This window comes from Coregonus clupeaformis, chromosome 15, assembly GCF_020615455.1.
Source record: "Coregonus clupeaformis isolate EN_2021a chromosome 15, ASM2061545v1, whole genome shotgun sequence".
Lineage (NCBI taxonomy): Eukaryota > Metazoa > Chordata > Actinopteri > Salmoniformes > Salmonidae > Coregonus > Coregonus clupeaformis.
The window spans coordinates 43,948,979-43,970,190 of NC_059206.1; the positions used below are offsets into that span (position 1 = coordinate 43,948,979).

The 21,212-nt window shown below is 40.1% G+C and overlaps 1 protein-coding gene across 5 annotated transcripts in view; it reads right to left on the bottom strand.

The window, feature by feature from the left end:
- Positions 1–8,720, bottom strand: part of LOC121582376 (lysine-specific demethylase 2B) — a 41,431-nt gene extending 32,711 nt beyond the window's left edge. For 4 of the 5 annotated variants that reach the window (XM_041898119.2, XM_041898116.2, XM_041898117.2 and 1 more), the window contains exons 1-6: positions 7,823–7,978; positions 7,040–7,184; positions 6,700–6,778; positions 6,500–6,546; positions 5,554–5,732; positions 5,357–5,463 (exon numbers count right to left, since the gene is read on the bottom strand). In XM_041898119.2, coding sequence (XP_041754053.2) covers positions 5,357–5,463; positions 5,554–5,732; positions 6,500–6,546; positions 6,700–6,778; positions 7,040–7,184; positions 7,823–7,855 — 590 coding nt within the window. In that variant the 5' untranslated portion in view covers positions 7,856–7,978. Of the gene's footprint in view, positions 1–5,356; positions 5,464–5,553; positions 5,733–6,499; positions 6,547–6,699; positions 6,779–7,039; positions 7,185–7,822; positions 7,979–8,483 lie in introns of those variants that run through there. The other variant, XM_041898120.2, reaches the window with a different exon arrangement.
- Positions 8,721–21,212: the final 12,492 nt, after the last annotated feature.

Sequence of the window (21,212 nt, forward strand, 5' to 3'; positions counted from 1 at the left end):
CCATAACGTCAAAGTGGAATGTTTTTTGCCATTTTTACTCATTAATTTAAAAAAGAAAAGTTGAAATGTCTTGAGTCGATAAGTATTCAACCCCTTTCTTATGGAAAGCCTAAAGTTCAGGAGTAATAATTTGCTTAGCAAGTCATATAAATTGCATGGACTCACTCTGTGTGCAATGATAGTGTTTAACATGATTTTTGAATGACTACCTCATCTCTGTACCCCACACATACAATTATCTGTAAGGTCCCTCAGTCGAGCAGTGAATTTCAAAACACAGATTCAACCACAAAAACCAGGGAGGGTTTCCAATGCCTCGCAAAGAAGGGCACCTATTGGTAGATAGGTAAAAAATAAAAAATAAGCAGACATTGAATATCCCTTTGAGCATGGTGATGTTATTAATTATACTTTGGACGGTGTATCAATACACCCAGTCACTACAAAGATACAGGCGTCCTTTCTAACTCAGTTGCCGGAGAGGAAGGAAACCGCTCAGGGATTTCACCATGAGGCCAATGGTGACATTAAAACAGTTAGAGTTTAATGGCTGTGATAGGAGAAAGAAAAAAACATTATAGTTTTACTCCACAATACTAAACTAATTGACAGAGTGAAAAGGAAGCCTGTACAGAATGAAAATATTCCAAAACATGCATCATGTTTGCATGAAGGCACTAAAGTAATACTGCAAAAAATTTGTCAACGCAATTCCCTTTTTGTCCTGAATATAAAACGTATTATGTGTTGTATTGGATCTGTCCCAAACATTATGGAGTACCACGTTCCATATTTTCAAACATAGTAGTGGCTGCATCATGTTATGAGTATGCTTGTAATCGTTAAGGACTGGGGAGTTAATGATAAAAAAGAAAAATGTAGCTAAGCACAGGCAAAATCCTAGAGGAAAACCTGGTTCAGTCTGCTTTCCACCAGACACTGGGAGATGAATTCACCTTTCAGAAGGACAATAACCTAAAACACAAGGCCAAATCTACTGGAATTGCTTACCAAGACAGTGAATGTTCCTCAGTGTCCAAGTTACAGTTTTTACTTAAATCTACGTATAAATCTGTGGCCATGGCCAATGGCGCGGTCTCTGAACGAACATTTTTAGAGGCTGTCCTCTTGGCCGCAGAGATTTCCTAATTTTTTTTTAGTTTTAAGCTCATTTCCTGCAATTCTACACATTTTGCCACGGCTTATGCTGTGTTCTTATGCATCGGAGTGAATCAAATATTATAACAAAATCAATGGGAGCCCCATGCCATCACATTTTTTAAATGTTTTATTCTCCTTGACAGTCTAGTTTTATTTTTGTGATTGTCAGTTCTCAAAGATGATCTTATTAAAAATATATTAAGTGCCATTATCTTTTCTACATACTTTATATATCTCGTTTTAGTCATTTAAAGATGCAATGTGCAGAAATCCCAAAAATTGCTACAATTCTAATAGTTCGCCTAATTTCTGTTTGATGCTGGTGTACAAAACCGAAAGTAAAAGACGCAAAAACTCAACTTAAGAACGGGAAGCATAGAAATAGTGCACATAGAACAGATCTACCACTTCTTAGACATGCTTTCAATGAGAATGACAGATCTATAAACACATATTTGTATGTGAATTTGGTTGGGTCGCCCAAAACGTAACATATTGCAGCTTTAAGTTTACACTGAATACGTTTTACCAATCGCAATTTTCTCTCTCTCTCTCAAAACAAAATAAACATTTACTTAAATAAAAAATCATTTATTTTGGAGTGGCGGCAACTATTTAGCAGCTGCAGGCCACAGCTGCTAAATGAATATAGGGGAAACAATGCACATTATGGTTAAAGCCACAGTCATGATTTTTGTTAGGTGGTTTGATTTGTATGTAGGCTACTGCAAAATGGTGTATCCATTCCCCTGGGATCATTTTAAAGTCAGCACAGGTATTCTACTCGCCAGGTTTCTCAGATCTAGACCCTACATCAGGTAATATTATTGCTAGCTACAGGTCCATCCATACCACACACTGAGTGTTTGATAAAAAAGGTTGTGATATTTCTAATTCAAAGCCTTTTACAGGGTTGTAATTCCACTATTCAAGCCATGGGACATCCAACATCAGTGACGAACAAACAATACACCAATTCTATACCAAACACTGATCGACACAACCCCAGTTCCTGTTGCAGGACAAATAACCTCTCTTGGCAGCATGAGTCCGCCAGGGAGCCTCCATAACACCAGCTGATCAATACAAGCTTGTTTGCCTCCTCTGATCCAGTCAGTCGCAAGAGCTCATAAAATACAGACCATTCCCATCCTGTCAACGCAGCTAATTTCATCCGTACATATCATTTAATTTGGTCTAGTTACATAAGTCGGGGGCTAAGTTATAGTTCTCCAGCCTCCGCTGGCTCCTACTGTATGAGGCCAGTCAGAGAGATACAGGCTTGTCATCCTTCCCACTGTGGTGTATCTGCTCCCTCCCACAGAGAGACCCGAGGAGAGGGTTTACAGGAGTATGACCTTGACTGAGGTAATGGTGGTAACTGCCAGTGTAAGCACATACTATGAGGGAGAAGGACACCTCATCCATACTATTTCATCCTTCCACGAGATATAGTCCCGATACAAATCTGAGGTTGCTACCCAAGCCGGCTGGTCTTTCGTTCTATCGGTTAGGTTGCCAGAGACGCGACCCAACTGTTAAGTATTTTTGTTCTGTATCTAAGGGCGCGACCCAGTCGTTCATTCTAAATGTTCCATTGCCATACTGGCTGGAAAAGTTATTATCCCTTGCTTGCTAGCTAGCCAACTACGGCTAAATTACAGTCACGTCAAACAGTGCAGCCAGAATACAGCAAAGTAGCTGCATTTGAGTTTGTTTAAGCTGTTTTCTAGTGACATTTATTTGGATACATCCATTACAATGAGCTAATGAGGTGCGATTTCGCCTGGCATAGAAAATGTGTTCTCTCGTCAGGACACTGTTGTTCAGAGAAGCTAGCCAACAACACAGCTAACACAATCACTTCAAACTGAAGCTGGATAGACTGCAAACTAGCTGCATTTGGTTTCATTTTACATGTTTTCTATTGACATTTCTTTATTATACACTACCGTTCAAAAGTTTGTGGTCACTTAGAAATGTCCTTGTTTTCGAAAGAAAAGCAATTTTTTGTCCATTAAAACAACATCAAATTGATCAGAAATACAGTGTAGACAATTTTAATGTTGTAAATGGCTATTGTAGCTGGAAACGGCTGATTTTTAATGGAATATCAACATAGGCGTCCAGAGGCCCATTATCAGCAACCCATCAGTCCTGTGTTCCAATGGCACGTTGTGTTTGCTAATCCATGTTTATCATTTTAAAAAGGCTAATTGATCATTAGAAAACCCTTTTGCAATTATGTTAGCACAGCTGAAAACTGTTGTGCTGATTAAAGAAGCAATAAAACTGGCCTTCTTGAGACTAGTTGAGTATCTGGAGCATCAGCAATTGTGGGTTTGATTACAGGCTCAAAATGGCCAGAAACAAAGAACTTTCTTCTGAAACTCGTCAGTCTATTCTTGTTCTGAGAAATGAAGGCTATTCCATGCGAGAAATTGCCAAGAAACTGAAGATCTCGTACAACGCTGTGTACTACTCCCTTCACAGAACAGCGCAAACTGGATCTAACCAGAATAGAAAGAAGAGTGGGAGGCCCGGTGCACAACTGAGCAAGAGGACAAATACATTAGTGTCTAGTTTGAGAAACAGATGCCTCACAGGTCCTCAACTGGCAGCTTCATTAAATAGTACCCGAAAACACCAGTCTCAACGTCAACAGTGAAGAGGCGACTCCGGGATGCTGACCTTCTAGGCAGAGTTGCAAAGAAAAAGCCATATCTCAGACTGGCCAATAAAAAGAAAAGATTAAGATGGGCAAAAGAACACAGACACTGGACAGAGGAAGATTGGGAAAAAGTGTTATGGACAGAAAAAATCGAAGTTTGAGGTGTTCGGATCACAACGAAGCACATTTGTGTGACGCAGACCAAATGAAAAGATGCTGGAGGAGTGCTTGATGCCATCTGTCAAGCATGGTGGAGGCAATGTGATGGTCTGGGAGTGCTTTGGTGGTGGTAAAGTGGGAGATTTGAACAGGGTAAAAGGGATATTGAAGAAGGAAGGCTATCACTCCATTTTGCAACAACATGACATACCCTGTGGACGGTGCTTGATTGGAGCCAATTGTATAGACATAAATATCATCTACACTCAACGGAACATGACGCATAATACTGTATGGCTTACAGACTTCATATTCACTCTCTTTACATTATGAATACCAGACTTGCAAACACAGACAAATAAACACAAAAAAGCAAATATAGGCCTCCTACACATTCACAGATGTTTATGATAGAACTATCTCCACCCCCGTCTGTTGCAATTATTATAAACTGAGGGCCCATCTGCTGAACCTGTGAGACACTCACATAATCACACACACAGATCCCCATCCTATTGGCAGCAGTTTCTCCTATGGACAGAGAGTGACCAGACCCTGGGATAAGAGCCCAACATCCCACTACAAACAACACTCACAATCAATCACACCAGCCCATGAGCGTATCCATTAAAGAGGGGGGAAATAAATCGAAGTGAAATGACATGGTAGAGTACTCCCGACATTTCTAAATACCAGCAGATTTTTCCAATGAAAGACAGAGACGTACCCGATAGTTATTCCTCTCTCTGAGCCGGTTCGCTCAGGACCAGCCCCCCCATGCGCTGGTCACCGACCAGACAGGAGAGAACTGCTATGGCTTTTATTTCTGGCTTTTATTTCCCTGCCTCTCCATCTACGGAGGGCTCCATTTAGTAAAGAGAGAGAGTAAGAAACTGGGAGAAGGAGAGAGAATATTAGAGTGAAAGAAAGAGAGCAAGATAGAGTGGAGAGAGAGGATGAAAGGGAGGGCACAATTGGCTCTGGAGTGCGAGCTATGCCCTAATGCTGGCAGCTGATTGGCTGAGGAGGATCCGTAGTCACTTCTGCACCCTGTGAAGAACCGCCCTCCACCATGAAAGAGCCCCGCTGCCTAGCAACCATCTAGAGCCATCAGAGGAAGTGAACAACAGCAGTGCGAAGCGGGCTGAGGGACTTCGGAAAAAGGAGGAGGAGTAGGCTAATATTTCCTCCCAGCAAAGCAGCAATTTTCTGACAGCTTTTTAAAATAAAATTTGGCCTGTGCTTGAGCATTTTCCTGTTAGGTACAATCCACTACGTTTTGTAAACAGGCTAAAACATCAAAAAGAAACTGACATTGCATGGGAAATACTATGCAATAACTAATGACATTTCTAAACGACTTACTTCTGTACTTTGGGGTACTTCATCTCTGAGATGACATTAGTGGCTTCAGTTTGTCTTCGTTTTAGTTTTAGGGGCCACATGTTGTCCACCCAGTCCACTAAATCCACCTATAAGAGAGTTGACAGTTGGCATTCACGATCAAATTTGCCCTCGTTCATAATGAACACATGAAATAAAAACTGCCAGTGCCATCTCACCACAGTGGGCCTCTTGATGAGGTTCTCCAGTTTGGTGTGACTGAACTCTAGACTGATAACATTGAAGAGTTTGTCCCGCTCTTTCTCAGGCGTCTCGTAGTAGCGGACAAACTGGGCCATGCTCATCTCAGAGCCTTTCTGAGTGCTCACATCCATCACATCAACGGCACGACGGCTACCTGCAAACACCAACACAGCAATCTTACGGTAAACCTGGGTACAACTATACAATTTGTATGCATGTTGTTCATCACCTTTACCAACAGGTGGAGTTACTGAACCACGGCACACATACATTATGTACCATAATAAAAAAGTAAAACTTGCCCTGAACACTATCATCATCTGACATGAGAGCAGGGCTAGTCTACACTGACCTTTTTAACAAGGCCCACGTGCACTAAATTGAAAATGTTGGCGCACACAAAGAAATGTAGGAGAACAATTAAAAATCTTTGAGGTAGTAAAGCTAGAATCCTACATTTTTCTAAGCGCAATGGTGGTCCTTAATTAAAATTCCAGGTCGCACAGAAAAATATTTAAGCGCATATGCGACTAAAATGGTCACACTGTAGAGCCCTGGAGATATCAAATAAGTGGTCATTTAGCTCAAGTAAAAAGAGCCATTTAACTGTAACTGATATCAGTCTGATTAAAATATAGAATCTATATGAATAGGCCTATATATATATTGGATCTGCATTGCAAATGTCTGGAGTCGTCTCATTTTTGCATTACAGGCTTACAGAAGTTTACATCAACATCCACACACTTTTTGACACCTTTTCCAGTAGCATGCTTTTCATTCATCAAGAAATGCAGGGTATTGTGGAGTAGGTTGGCACTGCTGTCTAAACTAAATGATGAGTCTAAGATGAGTATTGATGCAGGGAAAGGAATAATTTACCTACTTTTTTGCCTGCTATTTAAAAACAGATAGACTTACCAACCAAACCTTTAATCTCACTGACGGTGAACTCCGGGTCTGGCATTCTGTTTTTTTTTTTAAGAATATAGTCATGATAAGCATATTAACATCAAACCATTCCATAAAGCCTAATATTTAACCAAGTAAGAAAAATAGTATATAATAGGCTAAACATGATTGTATTGTTCACAGGCCATCAGATTTTACTCATGTCTCACCTGATCCCTAGTCCATCTCTGGCTTTGAAAATAAGAGGGGTCTGAAGTGCCTCTCTCTGGACATACTCATAAGTGAAATCTGAGAAGAAGAAAAAGTGTAGGTAGTCAGTGAGCCATTATAACTTCTGCATATATATTCAGGTAAATCAATGTGTGACGTGTGTGCATATCATGGATTTGTGAGGACATCCTGCACAAAAACGAATTAACCAATGGGAACTTTTGCCCTCACGTGTGAATCCATACATTTTTTTGAAATTGTGCATGTCCAGCCAGTTAAGAGTCTGCATGGGGGATTGTGAGTGTGTGGTAACATTTTATGAATGAAACAGATGTGTACCTTTGCCGTCCATCAACTGAACGAAATGTGTGTTGTATGAGTCGCTAACAAGTTTCTCCTCCAGATTGAAACCCCTGACATTAGCAATTTCTTCAACGTCAGAGAAGTCCTCATTTTCGTCGTACATTGTCCGGCAGATGGAGCGCTAGAGGAATGAAAATAGCTGTTATAAAAGTATCTATCAATATCAATATATTATTTATTACATCTTACTAACAGTGTTTTTAAAATATGATATAATGAACATGTAAGCATAGCTTTGAATAAGAGCTGTCTTTTCCAATTAGAAAAGAGTAGGCCATGCAGTGCATTGTTGTGTAGGCTTGAGAGATCACAATAAAACAGTGGTGCACGTGCACATGGCTAGGCTAAACCTCAATGTGTGGTTGTAGATGGGCCTTCTGCTGCAAACACCTTTACAGATTATTAAACAATGTTAGTTAATAACCTCAATTAATCGCTGATATCATATCATGGATCAACATTGACATAACGTGCTAAAATAGATGCACAACAATGTTGAAACTGCTGCACTTGCCTTAATGTTTCGCTGAGCGGGCTTGTGAATCATGTAATGTAGCTAGCTACCTAGCTATATAATTGACCAAACAAGTAAAATGTAAGTAACTACATAAAGCTGAACTTTGTCAACATTTTAACGAAATTGACATGGCACTTCTGACTAATGAGGATCACTGTAACGCTAGCTAGCTATTGATGATAGCTCAGCTAACGCGTACAGTAATCAAACTCGGCTAGCTATAATAGGGTAATGCTACACACCAGTTTGCGTCCAGATTCTGTACCCGCTTCCATGATCTGAGCCCTTGCCTAGTATATCCGTTTATACCTTAATTTTAAGAAAACAAATAATCACATTGAAAGTAATTATCACTTTACGTTTCGACACAAAACTAAGTGGGAACCATATTTGTTGTGTGCTGGATTACGTCACCGATTGAATCAAAACATTGTTGGACAACGTCATCCGTAGTGGCTGATTTCCAACACTACTTATTCTTAATGTCAACTAAAATAGTTCAAACGTTTAAAAACACTTCAATTTCTTTCTGAGACCATTCCACTGTATGGCACAGATCTGCAATTTCATGAACAGCATGCACAAACTGCTTAGTCCGCATGCATGCACGACATCCGCAGTGGGAACATCGTCTAAATAATTATATTTATTATTGCAATTTGTTAGTTTGTAGCTAGACATTGTATCACAGTGTGACTTTAATGGCTTCGTTATAATCATCCGCTGTCCTTCAAAGAATTTGCAATTGGCACTGTGCTTGGTGCGCATTCTCCACCATATGTTTCAGATTAGCTAACTAAACTCAACCCCACATGTTGAAGGAAGTTCCTGATGAACTCCAACAGAGCTGACGATTCAGCTGCAAAACGTTTGTTAAACGGAACGAAACGGCGAGGAACCTACCTTAATTTGTCTAATAGAAACCCTCGTTTTGCTCTGTTTGCTTCCATTTGGTTCTTAAAATCAGGGGCGTAACTGTGGTTTTAGAAGGGGGGGCATTTTTAAAAATCCAGTCGGATAAACACTCCAAACAGCCTACCCCGACCGCTCCGAGGCATCCACGTGGTCGTGTTTTGTATCACATTCCAATGATAAAGCTGGGGGGGAGAGGGAGACACACATACAATTTCAGAATTTGTAGGGCGGGACAGGTAAGCGATTTACATGTTTAGAACTATTGACCTTGGGCGATATAGTCTGCACTGAATTCCACAAGAGATCATCTTCTATGGTATTAAGGCGGTCGGTAAACATTTGAGGTGTGTGCTGCCACCTACTGGATGGGGTGAAAACTGATCATTTTAGCGCAAAGTAATAGGGAGAAGGCAAGGGTGAAAAAATATTTCTTGTATTCAAAAATAAACCCCCCAAAAACATGTACTCCTTCAGTCGGATTCAAATGACTATTCAGATCCCTACACAGACTCAGGAACCTCTTCATTCAGTATTCCCTCTAACATTTCAATTCAAGTCCTGGAGATACATAAATATTTTTGCCGCCTTCACAATGATGTCTAGTTTCTTAGATGTTTTATTAGTCTGTCTTGTACAATTTATCACGTGCGCAATAAAGTCCACCTTCTTCACTGTTAGTGTTTCTCCTGAAAGGCATTCACTGCAGGCTGTGGGGCATCCACTATTTCCTCATCTCCACTCGTTCCTTCAGCTATGTTCACTGCCTCCACATAGGAGACCTTGCTGATAGCCCTGATCCTAGCTACTGCGGGAACTCCGGAACGTCATTCCCATCACAATTACAGCAACGTGCTTCATCTGACTCTTCAATTACGACATATTTATTAATTCGACAAACACTTGTCACGTGTACAAACTTTTATTTCAACTGTAACACTGCAGCGGCTTCAGTACATACCGTCTAACAGTCAAGAGAGCCGACACTCGCAAAACGCAAGTCAAGCCAACCGCGCTTCAGTTTCCTCCTGAATTGGGGTGCGCAAATATATTACACATTACAGTATCGCTTGTTTTCTGGTAGGGAAAATTAGTCGGATGCACTGATAGAGACGATAGCTACAAATCATTCCAAGAAAACAGTTTGACGCACACTTACTCAATCTTCCACATTAAAAAAACATACCAAAACGTTTATTTCATTCTCGCGCCTTTTCAAAAATGACTGATATCACGGGTAGAGTGTGGCAGCAGACGCTGCAGTAGCCTACTGGGGGTGCTGTTTAGCAAATGTTAAATTGTGAAAGCAAGATGTGTTGAGCTAAAGTCATGACATACACCGTACACTACAGACACACACACAGCTTCACAGCAAGATCTAAGTGAGCTTGATATGTTTTTCTTTGTATTTAATTAAAGAGAGATTATACATGTAAAAAAGTGTTAAATATCTACATTTACTTGGTCTCCCACATTCTGTATCATGTTTTTAAAGTGTTACAGTGAACTTTGATGACCCCTATGTAAAAATAAAAATAATTCACTAAAAATGGCTGGTACACTTTTAATTTTAATTTTAATTTTTATTTAGATGTGTGCCACTAGTAGATCATTAATCCAGTGTGATGAACATTGCATATGATACGATGCCCATATTATGCCATCTTAAAATATGGGGTAAAATAATTGGTTATTCTATATTACAGGGAACTTTGTGGGTATATAACTAAATTTTTTCACAGACAAAATGGCTGGTAAACATATGTTGAGGTGTTGACTAGTGGATCATTAATCCAGTGTGATGACAATTGTGTACCATAAAATGCCCATATTATGCCAGCTTAAAAATGTTTGTGACGTGTGCCACCAGTAGATAAATAATCCATTGTCATCAACATTGCAAAGCATAACATGCCCATATTATGCCAGCTACAAGATTGGAAAAATATGTGTTTACTGAATATTACAGTGAACTTTGAGGGATTCTAATTCAATTTTAAGACAGTAAAAATGGATGGTAAACATTTAGTGATGAGTAGATCAATAATACAGTGTGATTAACATGGCACACCATTGCTACCTTGTGATCTTAGGGGAGAAGTTGAAGAAGATGAGAGGAGGATGTTCACCATTGAGGCCAATGAACAGAACAGAAGAGACTCAAACCTGACTGCTGGAGGAGAGAATCAACTTGGTGAGGAGAGGGACATACGCACCATTTCTCTGTAGCCTCTTGCATGGTGTTCGAATACTTGCCACTTGGAACTGTCTCTAACATTAACCTCTCTGTTCTCTCTATCGCCCTCTCAGGTTTCCCAGGGGAACAATGAGGCACAGACACAGGAGAGAGGGATGAGGCAGATGACAGGAGGAAAGATGGAGGGGAGGACAAACAGAGAAAAGGTGTTACCCAGGGGATGAAGACACGCCCGAACCAGCCCCCACTCCTGATCTGAGGACACACAAGTTAGAGCCAGCTATAACCTTACTGTGACGTTATATGCTTGCTTACATAATCATGTAAGAAAGAAGATGTATACTGTGTGTGAATATGATATAATATGATATATTATTATGACTGACTTAATTTCAGTCTTTTAAAATCATTTTTATTCATTTTAGGAAATGTTATAGCTTGAAAAACATCACCCAGTGGTGCTGTACAGTAGGATGGTGGAGGTGAAAACGAAATGTCTGTTTTTCCACTAGAAATTAGTTTAGGGGATTTCAAAAGGTCTCTGATGTTCTTATTCCTATATTTGTATAAGTCAGTGTATTATTGCAGAAAATATATTTTTACTTTGTACTTGGAGAAGGGCAGGGAGTGGTGGGTGGGTTATGTAATGGATAATCAAGGAGGGGCTATGCGTTCTCTGGAAAATAATGAACGACGTGGAAGGTGTGTTCCACAATGCATTAGCAGAGTGGAACTAACCTTCCACTGAGTTGCATTATTTTCCAGAGAACGCATAGAGCCCCGAGATTATCCCTTTTATACCATGGCTATAATTTAACAAATTTACTGCCTGAAATGTGTTCATTTGCCGGTAGAAATGTGTTCAACAACCACTGAAGTAGCTAGCAAGTTTAGATAGCAACAGTAGTTGCCTTTGTAAACAAACAAACAGACTTGCTAGTTTAGCTAACCAAACCATCAGTCCTAGCTTGCTATTATGAAAATCGAATTCAACAATGACAATGTTTTTAATTTGACTTTTGCATTCAAAAGCAGCTCAAACATAGAACATGTAAGAACTATAGCCATTGAATTCTACTGTGCAAATATACTGTGCTTTATAGGGAAATAATGCACGCACTAGAATGTCCTTCAAGCCAATCAGAAACGAGTATTCAACAATGCCATGGTATAATTAAGTGATAATGCTCGAGAAGCCGGTGTTTGGAGAATATATTGGCACAGGTGTTGTTATGCCCGACACGAAGTCGAGGGCTGGCAAACCATGCTAATTTATCCTCCAAACACCGGCTTCGAGGGCATTATCACTTTTATACAATGCGTTACCAACATATTTAAATAATGATTGACATATTTTCATTAAAAACGTTATTTTGATGAATTTATTCATAATATTTCATCCTTCCACAATATATAGTCGCGACACAAAACTAGAGTTGCTACCCAAGCCAGCTGGTTGTTCGTTTTATCGGTTCGGTTGCCAGAGACGCGACCCAGTCGTTTGTTCAAAATGTCCCATTGCCATACTGGCTGGCAACGTTCTTGCTCGCTAGCTAGCCAACTACGGCTAATTTACAGTCACGTCAAACAGTGCAGCCAGAATAACAGCAAAGTAGCTGCATTTGCATTTGTTTAAGCTGTTTTCTAGTGACATTTATTTGGATACATCCATAACAATGAGCTAATGAGGCGCGATTTCACCTGGCATAGAAAATGTGCTCACTCATCAGGGCACTGTTCTTCCGAGGAGCTAGCCAACAACACAGCTAACAAAATCACTTCAAACTGAAGCTGGAAAGACCGCAAACTAGCTGCATTTAGTTTCGTTTGACCTTTTTTCAATTGACATTTCTTTGTATATATCCATAAAAATGATGCCAGCTGATTCATGATTTCGACTGGCTGAGAAATGCTGCCTGTCTGTCCCGTCCCGACTCCCGACTCCCGACACGTTCATTACTATGTGACAGCTGGAGATCTATTTGAATATTGAAACAATGTTGCAAATGTCGGAGAGACAGATAGCAAGGTTTATACAAATCTCCGCTGTTGAAAACGAAATGTTGGTCTAAAAGTAATGTGAGATAATGTCTAGATGCTTTTTGTAGTGGAGATCAAGTTTATAAATTGCCTGACTGGGCTGATGAGACAGTGGATTGCACAGTCAGATGGAACAGAGTAAATAGGCATTTTAATGTCATAGATTTAGCCGGTGGTAACTTGTGCAATAGACACCGGCTGGAATGCTGTTTTAACCTATCAGCATTCAGGATTAGACCCCCCTGTAACTGCTTATAACCATGACTCTTGCTCTATTCCAAATGGACACCTACCCCCAAGGCACTTAAAGTAGATCTTCTCTAGTCCACTCATACAGTCACCTCTGAAATTATTGGCACACTTGATAAAGCAATTATTAACTGACCATAAAATCAACATTTTGCAATGGTAATCTCAGTCTCCTGACTTTATCCCCATTTCAAACCAGTGGTTTGAATTGAAGAGAGTAGTCCATAAGCGCAGACAAAGGATATCAAAGATCTGGAAAGATCCTGTTTGGAGGAATAGTCTAAGATCGCTCCTAATGTGTTCTCCAACCTCATAAAACATTTTATAAAAAGGCTGTGCTGTTATCCTCGAAAGTGGAGGGTATCGGAGTATTGAAAACAGGTGCCAATAATTTTGATCCATATCTTTTTGATAGATAAAATAACTTTTTTAACAAAATCGCTTTCTCTGTGGAATTGTATTAGTATAAAATAATATAATACAATACAGCTCAGTATTTGTAATATTTATTTGATAGTATTTTTTGCTCATCTTTATCAAGTGTGCCAATAATTTCAGAGGTGACTAGCTACACCAGGGGTGTCAAACGTCCGGCCCACGGGCCGGATCAGGCCCGCAAACGGGTTTAATCCGGCCCGCGAGATGATTTAATTTTTTTTTTTAAATTGTAAAGTATAAAAATGCGCTGCAATTTTTCAATAAAATAAACTGCTGTTCCAATTGCGTCCACTGGATGGCGCAATAGCAATTGTGTTAAGCAAGCAAACTGTTTATACCGGGGCAGAGCAAGTAGGTCAAGCACGTGCAGCCAATGAGCTACTTTGTTTTGCCCGCAATATTTATTACGGCTTCTACTTTTAACATTATGTGCTTTGGCACCCTCATTGCCCCAATATGTCTCTGTCAAAAAAGAGAAAAGTGGACGCAGAGTGCAGAGTGTTCCAAGAAAAATGGTCATCCTATTTATTCACGGAATTGAATGGGAAAGCTGTATGTTTGGTGTGTTCAGAGCATGTTGCAGTGCTGAAAGAATATAACCTTCGCCGCCACTATGTGAGTCTTCATGCCGACAAATATGACAACTTTCAAGGACAGCGGAGATGAGAGAAGGTGAATGAACTGTTGGCGGGTCTGAAGAAACAGCAGTCTGTGTTTACTCACAGCCGAGACATCAGTGACGCTGCAGTGAAAGCTAGCTACCTCATTGCTAATGAAATCGCAGTGGCTTCAAAACCATTTAGTGAGGGTGAATTTGTAAAAAACATGCATGATGAAGGCAGCGGAGATTGTGTGCCCTGAAAAGCGTCAGGCTTTTGTAAATATCAGCCTGACAAGAAACACAGTTGCAGACAGGATTTCCGATCTTTCAGTGGATTTGGACAGCCAGTTGAAGCAAAAAGTAAAGTCATTTATTGCGTTTTCGGTTGCAATTGATGAAAGCACGGACATTACAGATGTTGCACAACTGGCCATTTTCATCCGCGGAGTTGATGACACATTGACTGTCACCGAGGAGTTCGTGGAGTTGGTGCCGATGACAGATACAACGACAGCAGCTGATATTTTTACCGCACTCGTCGGGCGCGCTGGACAGGGTCGGAGTGGACTGGTCCCGCGCTGTCAGCCTGGCTACAGATGGTGCGCCCTCAATGATCGGGAAAAAAGCAGGCGTTGTGACAAAGTTCAGAGAGAAAGTGCAATCTGCAAATGGAGGACGTGATTTTTTGGCTTTTCACTGTATTTTGCACCAGGAGGCTTTGTGTTGCAAGTCATTAAAGATGGATAACGTCATGAAGGTGGTCATCCAAACTGTTAATTTAATCCGATCCAGAAGCCTGAATCACCGTCAGTTTGACAGCCTTCTCAGAGAGAAAGACCACATCTATGGCCTGCCATACCACACTGAGGTAAGATGGTTAAGCCGAGGTGCTGTGCTGAGGCGTTTCTTTGATTTACGAGAAGAAATTGAACAGTTCATGGAAGAAAAGGGCAAACCAGTGTTAGAATTTCATTCCGCAGAATGGATGCAGGACCTTGCATTTATGGTGGATGTTACAGAGCACCTGAATAACTTGAACAAACAGCTGCAAGGGCGCAACAAAGTTGTCACGCAGTATTATGACAGCATACGTTCTTTCAAGTTGAAGCTGTCATTGTGGGAGACGCAACTTGCCGGTGGTGATGCAGCTCACTTCCCCTGTCTGAAAAATGTGTGCGCGACCCAACATGTGGCAGACATGAAGCGGTTCAAAGATAAAATAACGGGACTGTTACGGGAGTTTGAGCAACGCTTTCAGATTTATGTTTATATGTTTTTATGTTGATGTGCTATTGTTTTTAATTGATTTTATTTTATTTGTATATTTAACCTATTCTTGACTCTGTGGTTCTTGCACTTGTTTGGGGAACAGGATTTCATTATTTTTATCTACATTTCTGCCTGAGAAATGACACCCTGATATAGTTCTGTGATCTGTGATATACTTCTGTGAATCACTGAGGCATTGTGTGTTTGTGTGTTCTTTGTCCTCAGAACTTTCAAATCACTTGAGGTGTTTTGTGATTAATAGTGATGTTGTGCTTTTGGACACTGTCCTCAGGCTCCAGCTTTATGTTAATATGTTTTTATGTTGATGTGCTATTGTTTTTATTTTATTTGTATATTTAACCTATTCTTGACTCTGTGGTTCTTGCACTTGTTTGGGGAACAGGATTTCATTATTTTTATCTACATTTCTGCCTGAGAAATGACACCCTGATATAGTTCTGTGATCTGTGATATACTTCTGTGAATCACTGAGGCATTGTGTGTTTGTGTGTTCTTTGTCCTCAGAACTTTCAAATAACTTGAGGTGTTTTATGATTAATAGTGATGTTGTGCTTTTGGACACTGTCCTCAGGCTCCAGCTTTATGTTTATATGTTTTTATGTTGATGTGCTATTGTTTTTAATTGTTTTTATTTTATTTGTATATTTAACCTATTCTTGACTCTGTGGTTCTTGCACTTGTTTGGGGAACAGGATTTCATTATTTTTATCTACATTTCTGCCTGAGAAATGACACCCTGATATAGTTCTGTGATCTGTGAAACAGTTCTGTTAATCACTGAGGCATTGTGTGTTTGTGTGTTCTTTTTCTTTAGAATTTTCAAATAAACTTGACGTGTTTTATGATTAATAGTGATGTTGTGCTTGTACTATTTTGGACACACTGTCTTCAGGCTCCAGCTTTATGTTGTATGTTGATCGTATTAAAACAAAGAAAACAATCTGAAGTTGTTGTTTTTAAGTTATATATACCATGATTTTTCCGGTCCGGCCCACTTGGGAATAGATTTTCCTCCATGTGGCCCCTGAGCTAAAATGAGTTTGACACCCCTGAGCTACACTAAGGTTTGGTTTGGAACTGGGCATATCTTATATTACCCAAGTCAAGTGCACTGGGTGTGTGACTACGTAATAGGCCATATAATATATTATATTGATGTTAACATACCTTTGGGACGGGCACACATACTCTCACTGCACTTTGGGGATGTGTTAGGCACTATATACACGTTATGTAGTTGTATGACTGATATGTGGTGTGTACATCAATATGAAACGTATAATACAATTATAATTATACATTATAATTCAAGTTTAATTTTGGAATCAGTCTCGGTGTAATAAAGATTTATCTTCAAACTATTGCACACACAAAGCTCTTGTTATCTTGAATAAAAGCATGAACCTCAAACTGGTTTCATTCGGTGAAGGGAAGTGTGAGCTGAGACAGTGACAACAGTTTTAAGTTTAAACAACATCTTTAATCATCCAGTTCAATTGCAACAGTGGACACATGTCACAAAGTGTTTACCATCCCTGTTTACTGCGTTAAAATTAAATTAGAATCCCTTAAAGTTCACTATAATAGGACAAAACAAGTATTTTCTCCATCTTGGAGCTGGCATAATATGGGCATGTTATGTTTTGCAATGTTGATGACAATGGATTATTTATCTACTAGTGGCACACGTCACAAAACATCTTTAAACTGGCATAATATCTGCATCTTATGGTATGTAATAGTCATCACACTGGATTAATGATCTACTAGTGGCACACACCTCAAAATATGTTTACCAGCCATTGTGGAAAACTTAAGTTATATACCCTCAAAGTTCACTGTAATATAGAATAACCAATTATTTTACCCCATATTTTAAGATAGCATAATATGGGCTTCGTATGGTATGCAATGGTCATCACACTGGATTCATGATCTACTAGTGGCACACGTCACAAAATGTTTACCATCCATGTTTACTGTGTTAAAATGTAATTATAATCACTCAAAGTTCACTGTAATAGGACAAAACTATTATTTTTCCAATCTTATAGCTGGTGTAATATGGGCATTGTATGTTATGTTTTGCAATGTTGACGACAATGGTTTATTGATCTACTAGTGGCACGAGTCACACATTTTTACTGTGAATTAGGTTCCCTAAAATGTCACTCTCATATTCAGTAAACAAGTATACTGTTGGAGTATTTTTTCAATCCGAAATTATACTTTTGTTACATTGTTTGCTAGTTCTGTCTTATTGACCACCCAACATTGCAGTTAATACAGTGGAGAAAAAAAGTATTTAGTCAGCCACCAATTGTGCAAGTTCTCCCACTTAAAAAGATGAGAGAGGCCTGTAATTTTCATCATAGGTACACGTCAACTATGACAGACAAATTGAGAAAAATAATTCCAGAAAATCACATTGTAGGATTTTTAATGAATTTATTTGCAAATTATGGTGGAAAATAAGTATTTGGTCACCTACAAACAAGCAAGATTTCTGGCTCTCACAGACCTGTAACTTCTTCTTTAAGAGGCTCCTCTGTCCTCCACTCGTTACCTGTATTAATGGCACCTGTTTGAACTTGTTATCAGTATAAAAGACACCTGTCCACAACCTCAAACAGTCACACTCCAAACTCCACTATGGCCAAGACCAAAGAGCTGTCAAAGGACACCAGAAACAAAATTGCAGACCTGCACCAGGCTGGGAAGACTGAATCTGCAATAGGTAAGCAGCTTGGTTTGAAGAAATCAACTGTGGGAGCAATTATTAGGAAATGGAAGACATACAAGACCACTGATAATCTCCCTCGATCTGGGGCTCCACGCAAGATCTCACCCCGTGGGGTCAAAATGATCACAAGAACGGTGAGCAAAAATCCCAGAACCACACGGGGGGACCTAGTGAATGACCTGCAGAGAGCTGGGACCAAAGTAACAAAGCCTACCATCAGTAACACACTACGCCGCCAGGGACTCAAATCCTGCAGTGCCAGACGTATCCCCCTGCTTAAGCCAGTACATGTCCAGGCCCGTCTGAAGTTTGCTAGAGTGCATTTGGATGATCCAGAAGAGGATTGGGAGAATGTCATATGGTCAGATGAAACCAAAATATAACTTTTTGGTAAAAACTCAACTCGTCGTGTTTGGAGGACAAAGAATGCTGAGTTGCATCCAAAGAACACCATACCTACTGTGAAGCATGGGGGTGGAAACATCATGCTTTGGGGCTGTTTTTCTGCAAAGGGACCAGGACGACTGATCCGTGTAAAGGAAAGAATGAATGGGGCCATGTATCGTGAGATTTTGAGTGAAAACCTCCTTCCATCAGCAAGGGCATTGAAGATGAAACGTGGCTGGGTCTTTCAGCATGACAATGATCCCAAACACACTGCCCGGGCAACGAAGGAGTGGCTTCGTAAGAAGCATTTCAAGGTCCTGGAGTGGCCTAGCCAGTCTCCAGATCTCAACCCCATAGAAAATCTTTGGAGGGAGTTGAAAGTCCGTGTTGCCCAGCGACAGCCCCAAAACATCACTGCTCTAGAGGAGATCTGCATGGAGGAATGGGCCAAAATACCAGCAACAGTGTGTGAAAACCTTGTGAAGACTTACAGAAAACGTTTGACCTGTGTCATTGCCAACAAAGGGTATATAACAAAGTATTGAGAAACTTTTGTTATTGACCAAATACTTATTTTCCACCATAATTTGCAAATAAATTCATAAAAAATCCTACAATGTGATTTTCTGGAGAAAAAAAATCTCATTTTGTCTGTCATAGTTGACGTGTACCTATGATGAAAATTACAGGCCTCTCTCATCTTTTTAAGTGGGAGAACTTGCACAATTGGTGACTGACTAAATACTTTTTTTCCCCACTGTATAACTTGTTTTTTCGAAATGTATGTTAGCTAGCTAAATTAGCCATGCTATGAATACAACTCTCATCTGCTGTCGACATCAGGATACGATTTGAGAGCGCTAGTTAGCTAGCTCCAAAAGTGGTTAGTAACTTTGGCTGCATGCTGACAGTGCATTCAGAGCCGTCCAGTGGCTAGCCACACTACAACCTTCATTTTACCAGGTTCCCGTGAAGCAATTGCAATGACAGTCAACCACAACATACCTGAGAGTCTCCTGATTAGCAAGATGTAGTCTGTGTTTAATTTCATTGTGTATTAAAAACACAGTTTGAGGTCATTGTGAGGGGATTACGCCAGTGGTTAGAAGGGGGAGTTAGGCTTCCCAGGAAAACGTTGTCCAAGGTTGCTACAGTAACCAAGGGGGCCGGGGGTTTAGCAAAGGGTCAATTGGATTCGTAACATATCACACAAGTTGCTAAATCGTATATCATCCAAATTTATAAATTCGTAACATATCACCCAAAATGGATGACATGGTACACAATTGGATGAAGTCGTACACAAAACGGGGACCACTTTTGTCTTGTGAGCACCACTTTCAAAACTACTGGCTGAAGTTATACAAACGTTTGAGAATGCTTCTTTCACTGGCACTTGGAGCATTTAGGCCAGATTTGTTATTTCATTTACCTTACAGGTAATGGTAGGAGGGGGCTAAAGAGGCCTCTTATTAAAGGGATAGTTCACCCAAATTAAAACATGACACTGCTTTCCTTACCCTCTAAGCAGTCCATGGACAAGGTATGAAAGCAATCTATGCTTTGGTTTAGTTTCCCTGGCACTGTTTCCACATGTTAGCGTTTTAGCATTTGTGGTACAAATCACATTCATGGGTCGATATTAGCATTTTTCGCACATCATGTCCAAATCATACGAAAGTATCTAAAATTGATAGTAAAGCTCAATAAAGTAATTTATAGAAGTTTTGAACATAATGCGTGAAAAATGACTTGAATGGGAATTGTGCCTCAAATGCTAAAACGTTAGCATGTAGAAACTAAACCAAAGCATGGATTGCTGTCATACCTTGTCCATAGACTGCTTAAAGGGTAAGGAAACCAATGTCATTTTGTAATTTGGGTGAACTATCCCTTTAACATATTTATGTTATGACAAGGTGGCTTGCCTCATTGTATTCTATGAGCACCACTGAATGGGCACGTACCTCTGCCCAGGCGTTGCTGATGCATGCCAGATCTTACAACGCCTGGATAGGTATTTTAAGTATCAGCTAACCACATCATATGTTATAACAATCTGGTGCCCGATGGCACAGTCGATGACGTGGCACGCAACAATTGGTTGATGCATGCAACGTCTGACCAGCGGAACGCGACCATTGTCTTACTTCTGTCAGTTCTGTATTCAACCCAATTATTTTTTTTGTCATTTAGCAGACGCTCTTATCCAGAGCGACTTACAGTTAGTGAGTGCATACATTATTCTTTTTTTCATACCCCCTGTGGGAATCGAACCCACAACCCTGGCGTTGCAAACGCCATGCTCTATCAACTGAGCTACATCCCTGCCGGCCATTCCCTCCCCTACCCTGGACGACGCTGAGCCAATTGCGCGCCGCCCCATGGGTCTCCCGGTCACGGCCGGCTACGACAGAGCCTGGATTCGAACCAGGATGCACCACTCGGGAGTCTAATGTTCAGATTTCAATTAATGTTTGAGAGATTAAATGTAATCAGCCTGTTTATGAAGTTATTTTTTGTGTAATCGCTTTGCCAAATGTTGCTGCATAAACTCTACAAAAATAGTTTTCATAGTGGTAAACTGTGGTATCGAAAGAAACATTTTAAACCATGATTATTTGGCCGGAAATATGAATTTGTGACTAGAAAAGCGTCAAGTTATTTTCACTGCTGCTTAAACAGTGAATACAGAGATGAGCTGCACATATTCTTTCTGAACACAATTGCCTTTGTAAAGGTGTTATCTGTTGCTTTAATTTCCTGTTCAAAGTG